Genomic DNA, 17,677 nt, shown 5'->3' with positions numbered 1-17,677 from the left:
AAAGAGATAAATCAGAAAGTAAAGAATGACAGATAAAGAAATTTGAATGTAAAGAAGAAATAAATATAGAAAGAGAAGAATGTTGAAAATGAATAAGAGAAATGATTCCAAGAGACCAGTATAGGAGACCGGCTGGAGGAAGAATGAATGCTCGAAGTCCGGGCGCTGCCTCCAGCGCTCACCCCCACTCTCCGCCTTCGCCCACTCTCAGAGTCCTGCCGCGACGAATTTGCGCGCATACAATTTTGGGCAACTTCCAGTAATTTCTAAATATGCTTGGCCTGAATTTCCGATTTCTGAGTGTTAATAGTTTACTTTATTAATTTAATTAATTATTTTAATGTTCCGAACACCTATTTTATTAATATTTTAATTTGAACGTGATTTATTTTCGATATTCTACAATTTCAATTCAATTGTTATCTACTCCATATATTCTGCGAGATTTTGAGTTAGCCTACATAGATTTTGATTTAGCGTACTTCTTAAGAACTATTGAAAAAGCCTATTGATGAAAATTTTTCAATAATTGGGGTACTACACAGGTGTCAAGTTGGCACCGCACTTTCTTAAAAATATCTTAAAAATGTTTCACCAATAGGCTTTTTCAATAATTCTTGACAAGTTCTATAGTTCCCGGTCTCGTTCTAAGGGTTGCTTTGGGAACCAGCGGTGGGTAACGGAGAACCTCTGGTTGCCAAGCCACACGTTCGTGTTCATTTTTAGCTCGGCTACGACGGGATTCGCATTGTTGACGAGGCGCTGATTACAAAATCCTACTTCCTGACTCGCCGCTACGACTTAGCGCCATGCTTTTGGTATCAGCTAAAACCGTAGCGTTGTGCATCTCCTTACTCATCTGTGGTATTTTATCTGACATATTTATGCCATAACCTAGAAAAGTCATATTAGTATCATACTCCAAATTTTGTGATTCATTCACAATCTGTCATAATAAATTTGTTCATCTATTTGTGCACAAGACTGCTATATATTTTTAAAGCAACAAAATAGGGGAACTTATTAAATTTCTATAGGTGAAAATATTTTGAAAAGTTGTATAAACTATTAGTTATATTTCATATTTATTGGATCCTATAGAAAATGTATAATTTGGTAATTTATTATTTTATTGCAATATAGGAAAATTCATATATTTTACTACAGAGTAATTTTATAAGGAGGGAAGAAAATGGTATGTGTGCCATGCATGATAGTACCTGTACTTCTTCTTATATGGAGATTTCTCATACAACCATTTATAATGAAGTTATGGAATTCCGGGCGAAACGGAAAAGGTGATAATGAACAAGGTGGACCACCAGAGCTAGTCCAGGAATGTAAAGATGGAGTGTGTACTTTAGCATGGAAACATACAAAAAAGGCAACAAAAATTGAATGACATATTATATTATATAGCATAAAATCTATAAAATATTTGTAAAAGTAATAACATCCATTCCACAACCATTAATAAGTTGCAAAAGTTTGTTTGTTTAATAGAAAACGACCACAAGGTTATTCTCTTTTCATATGTGCTCCTATTGAATATTACCTGTTAAATTATGTAATTGCAAATTTAAATTGTAGAAAATTGTATATTTTATTGAGTGCCTGTGTGGGAATGACGGATATATGTAAAAATATATCTTTATCAGCAATTGTATATATTCATTAAATTGCGTTAATGAAAATATTGATTGCACATCTAGACAGAGATGATCTAGACATATGCAAAGGACAAATTATGTAATGACTTATATTCTATATAATACCTATTTTCATTTGTAATATGCAGAAGTTATTAAATCTTAAATTTAATAATATATAATTGTAAAGCAATAAATTAAAAAATATAGAAAAGCATATTTGTATATTTGTAATTTATTTATAAACGTTGTATTGTTTTGTGATAAAACTAAATGGATATTACAATAATTACTCAACATAACTTGTTTGATTTGATTATAGAACACCATATGAAGCTTCAAATATAACAATTTCACATTTTTTTCTGTGCTTGTAACAAATACAGCAAAACTTCAAAATCCATATATAATGACATTTGGTGAATGACATGTAGCTTTAGTTCATAAATGAAAAACCAGTGGCACAATCAATAGTTAGGAAGTAAAAGATATAGAAAATTATATTAAAAAAATATTTCTAATAATCAGTTTAAAACAGCATCAATACTGTATCAGATTTAGAAATTATGGTATGTTTTGTATCTCTTCTTTAACTTATTTATTATGGGTATCATGCAAAAGAGCAATGTAACCAGTTTGTAAGAAACAAAAAGAATTGTCAAGTATAGTTAACAGTTTGGAAAGACAAGATTAAAGTTTCTATGCCTTGTCCAAATATGAATTATTATATTCTGATTGTGTGTAAAGAGACAAGGCTAAAAATGTTTTCCAACAATTCAAAATCTGTTAAATAGTAATCAATTTTAGTGAACATTCCTAAGTTCGACTTCAAATATGAGTGTACTGTTTCCTGGAATTACAGGAGGCGAACCTTTCGCGCCATATCTGTAACAAAAAATAAAAACCGTAAAATTTAGTTATATCGTAAAACATGTTACAACGCAAGTTGAAGCAAAGTGGTATATTGTATAATGCAGACAGGTCTGTGCATTTTAGAGAATTCAATTACTACTATATCAATAATTGCATAAAAGCGATGTAAATATTTTTTTTCAATAAAACAGATAATACTTACGCTAAAGCTGGAGGTATCGTGATGCGTCTCTTGCCACCCGTTTTCATTCCAGCGATTCCTATATCCCACCCCTTAATTACTTCACCTTTGCCAAGTCTGAACTTAAACCCATCTCCATGGTTAGTAGAGTCAAATTTCTTTCCATTCTTTAAGCGTCCTACGTAATACACGGAAATGAATTTTCCTGATTTGGCTGGAGCTCCACTACCAAGTTTTATATCCTCAATCTGTACACCACCTTCAATTACTCGAGCTTTCTGTTCATGTTTGGCAGTATTAAGTTGCTGCTGTTCACCTTTATTCTTTTTTTGTTTAACTTGTTCCTGTTTCAATTCTTTTCCATTTACCATTTTCTGTTTATCTTGCTTTACCTTTTGCTGCTGTTGTTGTTGTTGTTGCAGAGTCTGTTTATTCTTTTTTTGAGGTTTGACTATTGTTTCAACTACCTCCTCTTCTTCTTCCTCAACTATCTCCTCCTCTTCTTCATCTTCTTCATCATCGTCAGCTTCCTCGTCATCTACTTCTTCTTCATCATCCTCATCTATGCCATCTTCCGAATCATCCTCGTCAAGGTCATCGTCATCATGTTCATCGTCCAAGGACTCTTCATCCTCTTGCTGCTGTTCTTGTTTAATACGTTTAGATGTTTTTGTTTCTTTTGGTGAATCCAAAGCTTTACGTTTAGATTGCTTGCTGACTAATTGTGGTATATCTTCATCATCATCTTCCTCCTCGACGTCATCCAAATCCAAATCATCCTCATCAGGAATCAAATAACCAGTTAAATGTACATGACCACGACCATTAGATGTAAATGCTATTTTAGTTCCTTCTTGAAAATTTAAATCTAATGGAACTTGCCAAGCTGATCCTTTCTTTAAACTGCAGAGCAGATAGTTGCGGTTATCATAGCAGAACATGACTTGTACTATCTCATCATCTGTAAACAATACATAAAACTTTATATAAATATTAACTTAATTTTTTATTTAATCGTAAATTACACTCGAAAAATGCGAGGCACGTCCACAAAAATTTTATCTTAGTTTTTTTAATACGTGCTAGCGCTAATTTATTTTTTATTTCTATTCTTTTGTACAAGAAACAGGTGGCTCTCGTGCTAATACTGTTTCTAACCTAAAGAATATTGAATTCTTTAAATTTCAATATTGAAACAAGCATGCATCGGTCTGAATCCAAAATAAGAATTTACGTTTTGAAAAATAAAGTAAAAGCATATGTAAATAAAATGTGATACTCTGGAGCGCATAGTACCGGAGAATCTTACCTGCAGTCGTAACATCGAGACTTGCCATAGACACGTGGAACGATTTTTCAACGGTCTGCGTATACCGCTTATTTGGCTCCATAATAAGTCCTATAATATGAATAATAATATTTAACATATCTCAAATAATAATAAGATTCTTTGTATGCGTAACATTTGAACGAGGGCATTCTTCTAAACCACATGGCGACGCCATTCTTAAGTTACACTTTGCCGGCAAATTTCGGTTAAACGATACACTGAGTTCTTCTGTTAATATTCTCTTCACTTACCCCAAAACATGTTGGCAGGTTTCTGTTATCCGTGATGTATTAACAAAATTACAAGTATCGTAATTATTTTCAATACTCTTACATATGGAGCAGTAAGCACGTTACTAACTGAGAGGTTTATGCATACATATAAAGACACTTCTCAATGTTCTCGCGCCAACTCGTAACGAACAACTGGAGAATGGCGCTCACTTATGCCAAGATTTTTCGAAGTCTGATATTTTCGGTCAAACAGAGACCCTGGTGGTCGATTGTTTAACTCAAATGTAGTGGAAATACTATAAGTGAATAGCTGTTAGCCAATCGCGTGTTAGGATCGAAAGAAGACAAACACAACGATTGGCTAACAGCTAGTCACGTTTAGCATTTTCTCTATATTTGAGTTACACAATTGGCCCTCTATTCGGTTTTGGTCTGTTCCTAAATTTACTAAAAGTACTGTACAATTAATTACATCTCACTGGCACTTGGCCCTCTACGAGGGCACAAAGCCACAAGGAACAAGAAGAATTACATCTGTTTAGATGCCTACAGATGAATAAGGACACAGCATTGGTTACAATATTGGAAGTACTGTCAATACATTACAGAACACACCCTTTATATCAAGAAAATATTGAGCCCGTATTCTCGAGTCTGCCCTAATGATTCTCGTATGTAACTTTCTATTTGAAAAGCATTGACTAATCCCATGCGAGATTCATGAGAACGATTCGAGAATACGGGCCCTGCACTCTCATTGGTGATGATTCTCCATGTCCATTTCGCTACATTAAACTTACGAATCACTGTATTGCTTCCATTAGCTGTGTTTAGTAGAAACACCGATCTATTTCTTTTATTCTAAAGTTACAATGGTTACAATTAGTTTCTGATTGTAGACACGTAGAGAATACACAACTCAGTATGCACTACGATTTTGTTCAAATGCAAGGTATTAAATCATATTAAATCGTTAATATAGTTTTGTGATTTATATGTGAGAAGCGGTTGAGTTGGAAAACTTATTCTGTAGGTCAAAATGTAGTAACATCACTGATTACACATGATTTAATTACAGAAAATCAAACTAAATATTGGTTACTGGATTCCTTTTGAGTCTGGACATAAACAATTAAATAATTGAAATTGTTCGTTTTTAGAAAATAAAAATTCGTCAACGTATTCCAACGTATTATGGAACATTCTATTCATTCAAACGCTTGTTGTAAACGGTTTTTGAAAGAATTGCGTGATAGAAACAGGCCTTTACGTTCTCGTATGGTCAATATCATCTTTTAGCTAACACTTCGTATTCTGCAGTTCTGCTTCTTTTTTCCCACGACTGAAGTCGGTTGATGGAGAATCGTGAATATATTTTGTGTTACCAGTAGCGGATTTCACAAGATACGAGTTCTATCTTGAGGTAAGTTGCGTGTTTCTCGCAGTGTTCTAACAATCTTGTAATAAGTGTTAAGTTCTCAAAATGGTTTGGAACTGCGTTAGAAAAAAATAACAATTCATTACACTCAAGGGCAGGTTTGTCCAGGATGGATACTCATTTATTGTGAAATATTACGATATTCATATGTCTTCTTTATTAGGTCTATAATTCATTAGTAAGCAGGCGTAGTTTTCCTAAAAATTAATGTTGAAGTCTTATGTTAAGATTGAATAGACGATCGCGTGTCTTTATCTACTTGTCTTAAGGAGTACACTTCCTGATTTTCTTAGACTTTGGAAATTATATTATAAATACGTATGCCACATTTGTTTGCACGGTTTAAGGAAAAGAAGAATTACTTGAAGTTTCTAGGTTGATTCTGAATACCATATATGTATATTGCCTAAAATAACATCATTCTTTATAGCAGTGTTACATTGCCATATTATTGAATATCATTCTATCATAATACAATATGATTAAAAACTTAATTTATGTACATATTAATACTTATTTGTGTTTTTATTGATCACTATTAATGTTAGACCGTAATAAAGATATTCAACTAATATATATCCAATACTTATCTACGAGTAATAATATATTTTAGTTCCATGAATTTTATTTCAATTAATATCTATATTATGTACAGTCAAGATAATTTGTTGTGATAGAGCAGTTATTAAATTTCTTCATGATATTTATTTTAATTCTAGAGAAATCATCTTCAATGACTATATAGTCCATAATCTTAAAATGGAAGGGCAATTGGAAAGGAAAGATGCAAGTTCTGTTCCAAAAGAACCAATAAAATTGGAAATTGTTGCTTCAAATCCTGAGACAGGTGAACGTGAAGATGGAGCACCATCTCCACCTCCTAACTGCAGTATATGCCTTGGAAAACTTGTTAATACATCGTTCACTGATAGCTGCTTACATCAGTTTTGCTTTAACTGCCTATTACGATGGTCCAAAATTAAAACAGAGTGTCCTCTCTGCAAACAAACTTTCAAATCAATTATACATAATGTGCGGTCAGAAGAGGACTATGACCAATATCATGTGCCACGAGAATTAGCATCTCAAATACCACCACCACAAACTCCTCCACCACCAGATGTCAATTTTGGTGTAATCAGGGCAAATTTAGCTGCAGGCATTCGCCCATTTGTCTACAGGTATAAATCTTAATGTTCCAGTTATTATCAATAGTTCCATAATCATATTTAGAAATTTTTACTATAATGCAGAACCACCATGACATCCAATCGACGTTATGGGATGTTTCTAAACCCTGAACAAGTAGCAAGACGTGAACAAATTCCAAGTGTAGTTCCACCTATTTCAAGCAGTGAACACAGGAGGAGGCGTGCTAATCCGACTGCTTTCCGCCGCAACATATATAGGCAAGGAATATGGGCTACACCGTTTCCAGATATTTTTGGTCGCTTCCAACAAAACAGTGCTGATTATTATCGGTAAGTTTGATAACAGTTGTTGCAGTTCTCTGACCACTAAGATAATAGAATTGAGACTTAGTGTCTGACTTATAAAGATGTAAACAATAGTATAGTAGTTGTTATAAGCGAAATAGCTTTTTTTTAAAATACGTTCTTGATTTCTTGATAATATTTTCTTTATCATGCTGCATAGATAACCAATGCATTTTACAGGAGACAACCAGCAGATTTGCTTCGATTAATGCCGTGGATAAACCGAGAATTACAAGTATTGTTAAATCACAGTGAACATCATATTGCATATGTCATGCAAATCATTATGGACGCTCTCAGCCGATATGACATAAGAAGTCCTGAATTTCGTGATATTATTCGACCATATTTCAATCTATATACAGAGCATTTTGTGCACGAGCTCCTTAATTATGCTCGAACCAATTACGATGTGGTCGGCTATGATCAATACGTCACATACATTCCTAACCATGGTTCGTCTATTAGTATACTTATCTTATTTATGTTTACTTCGTTAAATTTATTAAGAGAAACGAGATACTGCTTCGATTTTTATTCGTTCAACTTATCACGAATATGCTTGTAACATTTTTGGCGTTCAAGATTATATAGTGTCAGTTGTTTATTGCAGGATTATCAAATTCATACGTTCGACGTATATCATCCCCATCTTCCAGTAGCAGTGACGCAACTTCCGATGATTCAGACGTTAGAGTTCTTGATGAAACTATTGAAATGGATCGATTGAATTACGAATTACCTAGTACTGGCCCACATACTGTGGATATGCCTGGTAGGATACGGGTTTAATAGAGGATTACAATAAGATATTAATGAAATGTTTTTGCATTTGATTCATGAATACCATATTACTTTTTATAGGTCCTAGCAACGTGCGCCAAGCATTTTCGTTTGAAATACCTACCGGTATTCCAGACGTGTTAACAATTTCATCCAATTCCTCTGGATCATCTGATGAGTGTGAGATTGTTGGATACGTGAAACCTCGTCACGAGAGGACGCCTGAAATCATAGAACTTGTTTCTTCTGGAGCTGAAGATCATATTAATCCATCTGCTTCTCAGGAAACCACAATGTAAACACCTATTACCTTATAGAACTGATAAAATAAGATTACTTGTCGATTTCTTACCTATATTCATAATTTCTTTTACAGATGTGAGAATTCTGATGTCGCTAATTCTTGTCAGCAGTCGATCAAATCAAGAAGTCCTTCGTTACTGGATCAAGATGTGCAACCCAGTACTTCATATAATAGGAAAAGACACACAACTAAGAACATTAATAATAGATATTCAAGAATTGGAATCGCTGATACCTCATCTACCGCCACTGAGGATAGTAATATGAATTCGGATAGTGATTACAATTACCAGAAAAAAACAAGATCTAAGAAATCAAATAATTCTTCAAAGATAATGACACGTAGCTCCCGAAGCTTCAGAAGTAACCAAACTAGAGAAGCAAAAAGTCGTAAAAAATCCCGTCAATTTTTATCCAGTGAAAGTGAATCCGAGGATAGAAGTCGTCAGGGTGCCGAAAATGCAAAACGATCGCAGCGGAATGTCCCGAAAAAGTATGTGTTCAGTTCACGTGAGTCAAGTTTTGAGAAAAATGATAAAAGGATCCGTAGTAATGAAAAGTCGACCGCAAAAACTTGCAAGAGCTCAATAGATAGAAGAGAGAAGTACAAGAAGAAGCAACATAGCAGCAGCAATAGCAGTAGCAGCAGCAGCAGCGAGAGGAGCCAGAACAGCAGTAGCACCAGCAGCGAATCCGAGCGAAACACAAGAAGAAATGGAAAATCATACGTACAATGTGAAGAACGAAAAGAATATTCCTCCTGGACGAGCGATTCTAGTTATGACGAGAGAATCTCAAAACGATCAAGAAATAAAAAAAAATTAAATGTTCGAAAAAGTCAAGTAAGCGACACGTTCACTACATATACAGAATTAAACAAGAAAGACCAGAGATATCTGAATATTGCAACGAGAGGTAGAAATACAAGCGAATCACGCTGTGAGTTACCGAAAACGGTAGAATCTAATTCAAGATGGAGCCCAGCACCAAATGAAAACAATAGTGCATCGTATGATAGTGCAGAGTATAGTGATAGTGTAACCAGAGATGTATATGCATCAGTTACAAATGAGGAGAAACGAATGTTTTCAAGAACTCGAAGCTCTAGCTGTTCGGATTTTGAACAAAGCATAAATGCAAGATCCAGCAGTCAATGCAGTACCCGTTCTGATAAGACGCATAGTAACAAAAGAAAGTCAAAACATAAGGATAAGCACCGAGATAAAAAGAACAAACCCCCAACTAGCAAATCAACTAACTCGTTAGATTCGTCTTCAACCTCAATGAGTCTACCTTCAACATCAACAGCGTCTTCATACAATGTACCTTCCCTAGTGAAACATTCCGATTCTAAGAAACGCTCAAATTCTAAGGAGAAACATAAATCGCATAAGAAGCGCAAGGAATCGAAACGTAGAAGGTCAAGGAGCGAAACCAAATCTAAATCCAAAAGGAAAAGACGGCGCATCAGGTCGTCGTCGTCGTCTAATTCCAATAGAAACTAATGTACTGAGTTCAACATACAAATTAGCCAGGAATTTATTATCCTTTATGTATAAAAAATCTATATTATATTGAATCTTTACATTTAATTGATATCGGAATGCAGTCAGCTACGCTGGATAATATATGTCATAGATGATCATGATGATATGCGATTAAAGATATTGATTTGTAGAAAATATTGGTGTCCTATCTTGATCCGAAGTTTGTGAATTATTTTACATCATATTTTTTTATTTCTTTACAGAACTAGTGTATTTACCAATCGAAAAATGTTGTGTATGTCAAGAATTTAGTGGAGCACTTTATTCACGGCTAATTGTGTCATAGCTACGTTAAGCTAATAAGTCGCGTGAATGACTTATGCTGAAAAATAGTTTAGATTGCGTCAAGCGTGATTATACAATTTAGCATTGGCCATTGACAAGTTTGTCTTTCTGGACCCGTATTCTCGAATTTGCCTTAAGGATTCTCGCATGCGTTTTCCATTTGAAAGGTATTTGACCGGTTGTATATAAGATCAATGACAACGGTTCAAGAATATAGACCCCAGTATTACGTATAGAAAAAATAATAACACTACATGACCCCACGTACTTAAAATCCTTAATGCCCAACCATTCCGACGAATATTGAACTGGCTGTACATACTTGTATTATATAATTTTATAAATGACCTAGGCAAACTGGTACCACTTGCAAAAATACTGATATACAGCTTGTTTGATATATACTGATATCACACCATTTTTGAAGTCTTTTATCCTGGATCTGATATGCGCAAGATATATTTAGGTTTTATTCTTCATTTATATTAGATTATACGGTATATCCAACGGTAACAATGTTGCTTTATTTATTCACGTTTACGTAGCACTGAATATTATTATCTATAAATACTATTAATACCATCACGTTGCTTTAATACGCGTGAATGTTTTGGAGGAACAAATTTATTTACGCACGACTTCCATCGATAACAAATAAAATTTATTCTAATTAAATGCTATTTGTATTAATATTTGTTGATATCACATACATGCATGTACTCCTATAAGACTTCGATTTTGAGGATATGGAGCTTAGAGAATCATTTCTAGCAACAAGAAAATTTTTGTTGAAATAGTAATTCAAAAATGTTTACTTCAAGTTAGCTTTGACTGGTAAAATACATTTTTAAGTACTTGTTGCTGTTCATTCAGAAAGAATAAAATATGATACAAGAAAAAAGCTAGGGGTAAATTCTTAGAAATTTTTATATTGTTATCCAATTGTAAAATTATTCAATAGGTTTTTCATTGATTCTTAACATACCTGACATCAAATTATTAGATGTAATATATAACATTTTATAGAGGGAATCAACAATGGTAGGCTTTGTTTTATCATTATCATGTGAAATGAATACCTTCTGCATTGAATACATGTAAAAGCCTGCAAATATGATAAAGTCCTGTTACAGTTAAATGTTAGGATAAAGCATATATAGATCTATTTTTGCAAATAATATAACAATTTATTTCTCATCTTACCTGACAAAATCGTCAATATCCATCGTTCTCGCTCGTTTATCCTCACAACTACTTTTTTCCAAAATATTTGAAATCATTTGTTTTATGTCAAAATCCTCTGGTACCAGCTACAAGAAAGAATTGTTATAATTTACAGGGTTCACTGCCTTTTTAAAACTGTAATTCGATTTTGTATTTTACCTTATTATTTAGACTACAGTGCAGCTTATAATTTTTATCAAGCATGGCAATCACTGCAGTTTGTTTAAAAGCAGCAGAAAGAGTTTTATTTTTTCTGATGAATGCTACTCGAGTTAACCCATCCCACTCTTGGTAATTAATTGGAGGTGGTGGATTTCTAGGTTCTATCCTAACAACACTGGATTCAACTTTAGGTGGTGGCCTGAAGTTATTTTTGCCTACTTTCATCAGCATATCTACGCGTGCTAATAATTGTGTATTTATACTAAGTCGGCAGTATGCTTTCTCACCAGGCTTTGCTACCAGTCTTTCTGCGAATTCTCTTTGGAACATTAGTACTGCACATCTGAGGAAAATAATTATTGTAAAAACTATTCTTAACTGTTACATATTAAATTTTCTATTGTATCATTAAACAAAAATTATTGTGTACTCTATTTTATATAGTAGTTACCTAAAAAGTGGTCTATGTAGAAGCAATTTGAATACTAATGGTGATGAAATCTGATATGGGACATTAGCAACGCATATATCAAAAAAAGGCAAATCAGATTTAAGTACGTCTCCCACAATAATTTGCAATTTTGATTGATATGGTGTGCCTTGTACACGTTTTTGCAATTCAGCCACCATACGTGGGTCGACTTCACATGCAATTACTTTCTTTGCTTTTTCCAACATTTTGACTGTCATGTTTCCAGTTCCAGGACCAATTTCTAATATCACATCGGTGGGCCGCAAAGCTGCCTTTTCAACCATATTTTCAATGATTAATGGATTTTTTAGAATGTGCTGTCCAAAATCCTTGTTGAATAAAATTCCTGTTACATAGAAGTAATGTTTAATATTTTTATAAACAAGTTAGGAACTGTATATATAAAATGTGCTCCTAAATAGATATTTATAATAGAAGCAAATACTTCCTGAAATTAACCTTGTTTTGCTACTTCAGTATGTACACGACTTTTCTTTTCTGCACGAATTTTCGGCATTTTTATAATTTTTTATAAGGCTAGTATGAATCTACTGCAGAATGTTATATGTATATGTGGAACCACGTGCGTCCTCAGTAATCTTAAACAATGAAACAGACATAGAGTACCTCTATTCATGAATTATAAATCACATACATACAATTTGTCTTTACCGCAAGGGTCCCCACACTTTCTCTGTTAAAAATGTCGACTTTCATACATTAAAATTATCACTTTACAAACACTCATATATAGTACTTTTAGAATTACTCATATATTCTTTTGTACTTAGAGATATGAAGATAAAAATGTAGGTTAGTGGGATATGTCCTTTTCGATACAATTTTACTGCATAATTTGTCCTTGATTTGATATTTGAAATCATTGTTAATGTGATAAAAATGTTATCAAGAGTGAACAAAATAACAGCTTCATGCTCAAATATATTCTCATCAATGTATTTTGTATAAAAATTTTTGTATGTCTGTCGAAATGTAGTAACAGAATGGGATGTCTTATTAGTTGCCCATCTTATACACATTTGGTTAAAGATTAGGAACTGTCATTTTGTTGATAATTGGATATTTCAGGTTATAAAGCTTAATAATTTAATAGAAAGTGGATAGTACTTCGGTGGTACGTGCTCGAATGCTACTTTAAGTTAATTTGATTCTCAGAAGAAAGTTTGTTGTGTTACCATCCCATCTTCTTGTGAAGCTAGCAAAGGCGAATACGTATTCAGTTTCATGTGAACCTAAGCGTCAGGCTCTAGTGAAATAGTAAAATCTAAGGATTTCAGAAGCTTTAAGATCTTCTAATATTTACGGTCGGGAAATGCAACAAAGTAGGCGTAAACAGTATTACCGGTGAGACGATGGAGCTGAAGGTGTGGGTGGAAGGTATTCAACGTATTGTTTGTGGCGTTACCGAATCCACTACTTGTCAGGTATTTAATTTTTTATAAAATCGTTTTATTGTGTCAGTTCTGGGTTTCATTCTGGATGCCTGACACTTTGAATGAATTTAAAAACTTGTCTCGTTGCTTTGTTCAATACAATAATACTAGATAAGTTTTCTTTGTAACAAAGTGTTTTATCATCACTGTAAAATTTAGTTAAGTAATCTTTTTAAATTATATCTATATAAATGTATAGATGACTATATACTTTTAGGATGTTGTCTATGCGTTGGCACATGCAACAGCTCAGACAGGTAGATTCACTTTGGTTGAACGATGGCGTACAAATGAAAGGCTACTTGCACCATATGAAAATCCTCTTAAGGTACAATACCAAATATATTGAAGCACATATTTTGTAATGTTACTTCAAATAATAGTATCAATTATATTTTCTTTAATTATAACTGATTAAGGATGAAAGTCATAAACATTTGACTGTTTATTCAGTCAATAGTAATCACGTGCTATAAATAAATGTGTTGGCAATAGATTTTGATGAAATGGGGAGAATATTCCTCAGAAGTGCAGTTGATCTTAAGACGGTCTACGCCAGAAGGAAATAAGATTCAAAGTGGACGTATGATGCATGGGATAAGAACAAATGGTTTACCTACTTCTTTGGCAGAGCATTCGACAAGTAGCACAGCTCAAGATGATCTCAAGGGCAGTCCCACTATTCCAATGTCTGAGTACGATGAATTACAAGGAGGAATTGAAAGAAATCGGGATATCCGAAAATCTCTCACATTTAGTGGCCTTCATGGAACAGTTACTGATAATAATAGTGAGGTAATTCTTTCATCTATATCTGTAATTTCTATGAATCATATATTGGGTTGGCATGAAAGTAATGAGATACTTGGTTTATGTTTTACATATATTATTATCTTTATCATACAAGAAGCTCAATCAATGATGTAATCTTCATGAGTATCTAAGAACTTTTGCCAATGACTGGGCAATGTTTGGATGCCAAAAACAATTAATTTAAAAAAGGACATGTGTCGAGTTTTCTAATGTGTCTCATTACATTCATGCAAACCTAATATATTTTGCTCTCATTAAATATAATCTGTTTGGTTTCATATAAAAATTTAAGGTTCAAATGGAAAACGTTGCCATAGTTCAACCAACACCACAATTAAAATCTAAGGAGTGCAACATTCGAAAGGCTACTCACAAACCTACACGGTCTCCTACAAGAACAGTTAGTGGCGATAGTGAGTAGATATTCTTTCATACAAAAAACCATGTAATTGAATGATTACTTCACGGATTATGTTCATGATTTTGTCTTTCACAGCAAGTATATATTTGCCACAAAAGAAAGTACGAGAAGTGCCACCCTACAGAGATCCACCTGGTCCAGTTTCCCCACCATTACGAACTTTACCACCATACAGAGATCCTCCACCTCCAAATATTAATAGTCCTGGAAGATCACAATTTTTACCAAATACGAATAGTGGAAGTCCACATTTTCAAAAAGAAGAACAGTTTTCTCCAAGTAATCCCGCTAAGTCGAAAAGAAATCTCATTCAGGTACCGATAGGAGCAATAAAAATTACACAGTTACAGTTACAGTTATTTAGAAAAAAAAATGTTTCAAACAGTTCACATGAAAATGTTAATTATTGTTTTGAAATAATTATATTTTTCTTAATATGATAGGAGTTTCAAGAATCCAAGTCTCAGCCACAACCTGGCAATCAGTTAACAGGGCAGTCTCAAAATATGGTGACTGTCGCATATACTCAACGATACGTTGAGCTTATCAGATTGGTTAATAGGCAACGGGATACCATAAACGCCCAGCAGGCTGATCTTACAAAGGTACTGTGATAGATAAGTACTTTGCTGAACATAATATTTAATGAAGAAACTTGAATGAACAGTTTTTATTAATTTTATTATTCTTGAACATTTAAACTATATAATGTGGCCCTAACTTTAGCTATGCATATTCTACTTTCTTTCTCCTATCTGGCTTCATGCCAATTTCATATTACTCAGTCCATGCGTACTTACGCACAGCCGCCTCATCACAGCTATAACGAGCAATTTTGCAACAGTATTTCGCACAGAACATTTCCTTCTGCTATAAAAGCTTTGACATACAAATTACAACTTCTTTTAAGCGTATTTGTCTTGTGATTTCAATTATCTAAATAAAGATAATACCAAAGATCTTTTGGAAATACACGTTTGTCATTTAAGAAGTACAATTAAAATTTGTTTGACAAATATAGTTTGATGCTGAAATTTTGTACTGGGAAACTAAGAATAGAGAGCAAATGCATCAGATGGACTTTATTTCTGAAGAAGTGAATCGCATTGAATCCACCGGTCGAATTATCGAGGAACAGGTATATATTCGTGATAAAATAATGTGGTCCAACTTAGATATATGATACTTTCAATGTGACATTAATGGCACGCCAAGCAAACTCACTACATTTTGCAATTAATAATAACTACCTCAAATTTATTAAAGCGCTAAGATCCGCTTGCACCTTCTTTACTCTGGAAAGTCCATTTCCATTTCTGATCTTCAAAACGTACACGTAGCATAATTCTGTTCTACATATACATATATAAAAATCATATATAAAATTAACTTTTAAGAAGTTTTGTTTGTCTACACGAAAATATGAGTATTATATCCACAGTATTACGTTGATTTTTCACGAGACATTTATTAATCCGACTTCCTACTCTAGTTAAAAGAATTGACGCACGTAGAAGAAGAAAGTGAAATTGTACGGCAACAGGAAAAAACTTTGAAATCAGAGATAACATTGCTAAGATCAAAGTTAGCAAATTGCGAGACAGAGTTGTTGCAATGCAAGAATAAAATCAGGTAAATCCCTCAACATTCATTAAAAATTCTTAATTAAGCATTTTTAGTATGTAAATTCCCTTCTTCTTCTTCAGGCTAGTAATGGAAGAGCTTGCAGTAGAGCAGCATAGTATAAGTCGCGAATCAGATGAGCGTCAAATCATGGAGAGAAAAATAATAAGCGAAGTAGAGCATCTTCAGAATGAAGTAGAACAAGTAAAACGTTCTGCGGAATTAGCCACTCAATGCGCAGAATCTTTGAAGCTCGAAGTAGTAAGCTTAGAGTCAGCAATTGTTGAGAAAAAGTTACAAGTAGAACGTTTGGTTGCTGACATGAAGGAAGCCAACTTGCAGAGTTTGACGGTAGCTTGTCAGGATGAGCAAGTAAAGCATCTGCTAGAAGGTAACTGTCAATTAATTAAATTATTATTAATAATTTTCATACGTGAATTATATTTCAGGTGCACACAAACCTGGTAGTACGCGTAAAATGATAGGATCTCCAAGACAATTAGAAACTGCAGTGCCTACCAGTAAAAACCCACACGGTGTGTGGGTGTAAATAATTGCAACGTCTAATAGTCTCAAAATCTCCTTTGGTTCAATTACAATCCGCCGATCATGGACCAAAGTTAAATTACGTTCAGGGAGTAGCAAAAAACTGCCACATATCTATTCTCTAGACTTACTCTCCTGTATTATTTCAGTATATCGATATAACAGTAGTGTAAGAAACATTCGTTCATTTATTTCGCGTCATAAAAAAAAGAATTCTAGTGTCATGACTGAAGACTTACTCCGAAGAAGTTATTTCTCATTCTTATTCATCTCTATCAGTATCAGTAAGACAACATAAGTGATAAAATTATAAGTCAAATATCTTCATGTGCACATTTTACGGTGATAAATATCTTCAGTTTACTGCTCAAATTTCAGTCGTTTCAATGTCACAACAATATTATATTAATATTAAAGTTTAATCATAATAGTATATATCTATACTGCATGTAAAACAAATACCATAGTCCAATGGCAATTAATTGTCTGAAATTGTCTCTTATTATAACTTACTTATACTTTTTTCCACTAGTTTCGAACGTAAACAATTGTGCAATTATACACCTATCGCATTCGTGACCGTTATGTATCAACTATTTACTTGTTGTTGACCTAGGTGCTTATATCAATACCATTGCCATTATTCATTTCTCTGTATTATTATGAATTTATATCGAACTAGATTATACATATTCTTTCCTACATATCATTTGATCTAAAAACATTTTCGTATGTTCCATATTATTGTATGCTAGACTCCAGTTAAGTGAATGTCCGATCACTCACGTTTCGCGACATTCGAATTATCCTCACTACCAGCTGCCAATCAGTGTTGTATGTACAA

At 33.6% G+C, this 17,677-nt stretch overlaps 4 protein-coding genes and 1 long non-coding RNA gene across 8 annotated transcripts; 3 read left to right on the top strand and 2 right to left on the bottom strand.

Moving 5' to 3' along the window:
• The first annotated feature begins 593 nt into the window (after positions 1–593).
• LOC107263189 lies at positions 594–1,363 on the top strand. Its single transcript, XR_001536615.2, has 2 exons — positions 594–1,037; positions 1,144–1,363. It is a non-coding gene; the product is annotated as an uncharacterized LOC107263189 (long non-coding RNA).
• Positions 1,364–1,876: 513 nt separating this feature from the next.
• LOC107263188 (46 kDa FK506-binding nuclear protein) lies at positions 1,877–4,479 on the bottom strand. Its single transcript, XM_015730119.2, has 4 exons — positions 4,285–4,479; positions 4,013–4,102; positions 2,725–3,664; positions 1,877–2,534 (listed from the first exon to the last, which is right to left on the bottom strand). The coding sequence occupies exons 1-4, from the start codon at positions 4,292–4,294 to the stop codon at positions 2,453–2,455; spliced, it is 1,122 nt and encodes a 373-aa protein (XP_015585605.1). The 5' UTR covers positions 4,295–4,479; the 3' UTR covers positions 1,877–2,452.
• Positions 4,480–5,122: 643 nt separating this feature from the next.
• LOC107263090 (E3 ubiquitin-protein ligase Topors) lies at positions 5,123–10,793 on the top strand. The gene is made up of 8 exons (XM_015729930.2): positions 5,123–5,218; positions 5,587–5,689; positions 6,424–6,885; positions 6,958–7,185; positions 7,381–7,655; positions 7,814–7,975; positions 8,065–8,278; positions 8,360–10,793. The coding sequence occupies exons 3-8, from the start codon at positions 6,464–6,466 to the stop codon at positions 9,789–9,791; spliced, it is 2,733 nt and encodes a 910-aa protein (XP_015585416.1). The 5' UTR covers positions 5,123–5,218; positions 5,587–5,689; positions 6,424–6,463; the 3' UTR covers positions 9,792–10,793.
• A 234-nt stretch (positions 10,794–11,027) lies between these two features.
• Positions 11,028–13,391, bottom strand: LOC107263097 (probable dimethyladenosine transferase). 4 transcript variants are annotated; one of them, XM_015729943.2, is made up of 7 exons: positions 13,340–13,391; positions 12,636–12,670; positions 12,436–12,575; positions 11,956–12,322; positions 11,502–11,847; positions 11,322–11,428; positions 11,028–11,223 (listed from the first exon to the last, which is right to left on the bottom strand). In XM_015729943.2, the coding sequence occupies exons 3-7, from the start codon at positions 12,491–12,493 to the stop codon at positions 11,181–11,183; spliced, it is 921 nt and encodes a 306-aa protein (XP_015585429.1). In that variant the 5' UTR covers positions 12,494–12,575; positions 12,636–12,670; positions 13,340–13,391; the 3' UTR covers positions 11,028–11,180. The 4 variants fall into 4 exon arrangements, with proteins under 4 accessions (XP_015585429.1, XP_015585428.1, XP_015585431.1 ...); XM_015729942.2 differs by lacking the exon at positions 13,340–13,391 and adding an exon at positions 13,173–13,262; XM_015729945.2 differs by lacking the exon at positions 12,636–12,670 and having other exon boundaries at positions 13,340–13,358.
• LOC107263094 (ras association domain-containing protein 8) lies at positions 12,699–17,539 on the top strand. Its single transcript, XM_015729933.2, has 10 exons — positions 12,699–13,421; positions 13,648–13,758; positions 13,926–14,225; positions 14,536–14,656; positions 14,740–14,978; positions 15,108–15,269; positions 15,686–15,802; positions 16,157–16,296; positions 16,371–16,678; positions 16,737–17,539. The coding sequence occupies exons 1-10, from the start codon at positions 13,350–13,352 to the stop codon at positions 16,835–16,837; spliced, it is 1,671 nt and encodes a 556-aa protein (XP_015585419.1). The 5' UTR covers positions 12,699–13,349; the 3' UTR covers positions 16,838–17,539.
• Positions 17,540–17,677: the final 138 nt, after the last annotated feature.

The sequence above is a fragment of the Cephus cinctus genome, unplaced genomic scaffold (genome assembly GCF_000341935.2).
Source record: "Cephus cinctus unplaced genomic scaffold, Ccin1 Ccin1_scaffold0132, whole genome shotgun sequence".
Classification (NCBI taxonomy): domain Eukaryota; kingdom Metazoa; phylum Arthropoda; class Insecta; order Hymenoptera; family Cephidae; genus Cephus; species Cephus cinctus.
This window is presented reverse-complemented; position numbering and strand designations above follow the sequence as displayed.

Coding starts and splice junctions, on each gene's coding strand:
- LOC107263094 (XM_015729933.2), top strand. CDS start 13,350: ATGGAGCTGAAGGTGTGGGTGGAAGGTATTCAACGTATTGTTTGTGGC. Junction 14,226..14,535: donor TTACTGATAATAATAGTGAG/GTAATTCTTTCA, acceptor TAAAAATTTAAG/GTTCAAATGGAAAACGTTGC. Junction 15,270..15,685: donor AGCAGGCTGATCTTACAAAG/GTACTGTGATAG, acceptor TGACAAATATAG/TTTGATGCTGAAATTTTGTA.
- LOC107263090 (XM_015729930.2), top strand. CDS start 6,464: ATGGAAGGGCAATTGGAAAGGAAAGATGCAAGTTCTGTTCCAAAAGAA. Junction 7,186..7,380: donor AACAGTGCTGATTATTATCG/GTAAGTTTGATA, acceptor TGCATTTTACAG/GAGACAACCAGCAGATTTGC. Junction 7,656..7,813: donor CACATACATTCCTAACCATG/GTTCGTCTATTA, acceptor TGTTTATTGCAG/GATTATCAAATTCATACGTT.
- LOC107263097 (XM_015729943.2), bottom strand. CDS start 12,493: ATGCCGAAAATTCGTGCAGAAAAGAAAAGTCGTGTACATACTGAAGTA. Junction 11,848..11,955: donor CTACATAGACCACTTTTTAG/GTAACTACTATA, acceptor TATTTTCCTCAG/ATGTGCAGTACTAATGTTCC. Junction 11,429..11,501: donor ACTGTAGTCTAAATAATAAG/GTAAAATACAAA, acceptor TCTTTCTTGTAG/CTGGTACCAGAGGATTTTGA.
- LOC107263188 (XM_015730119.2), bottom strand. Junction 3,665..4,012: donor TCTCGATGTTACGACTGCAG/GTAAGATTCTCC, acceptor TATTGTTTACAG/ATGATGAGATAGTACAAGTC. Junction 2,535..2,724: donor ACGATACCTCCAGCTTTAGC/GTAAGTATTATC, acceptor TTTTTGTTACAG/ATATGGCGCGAAAGGTTCGC.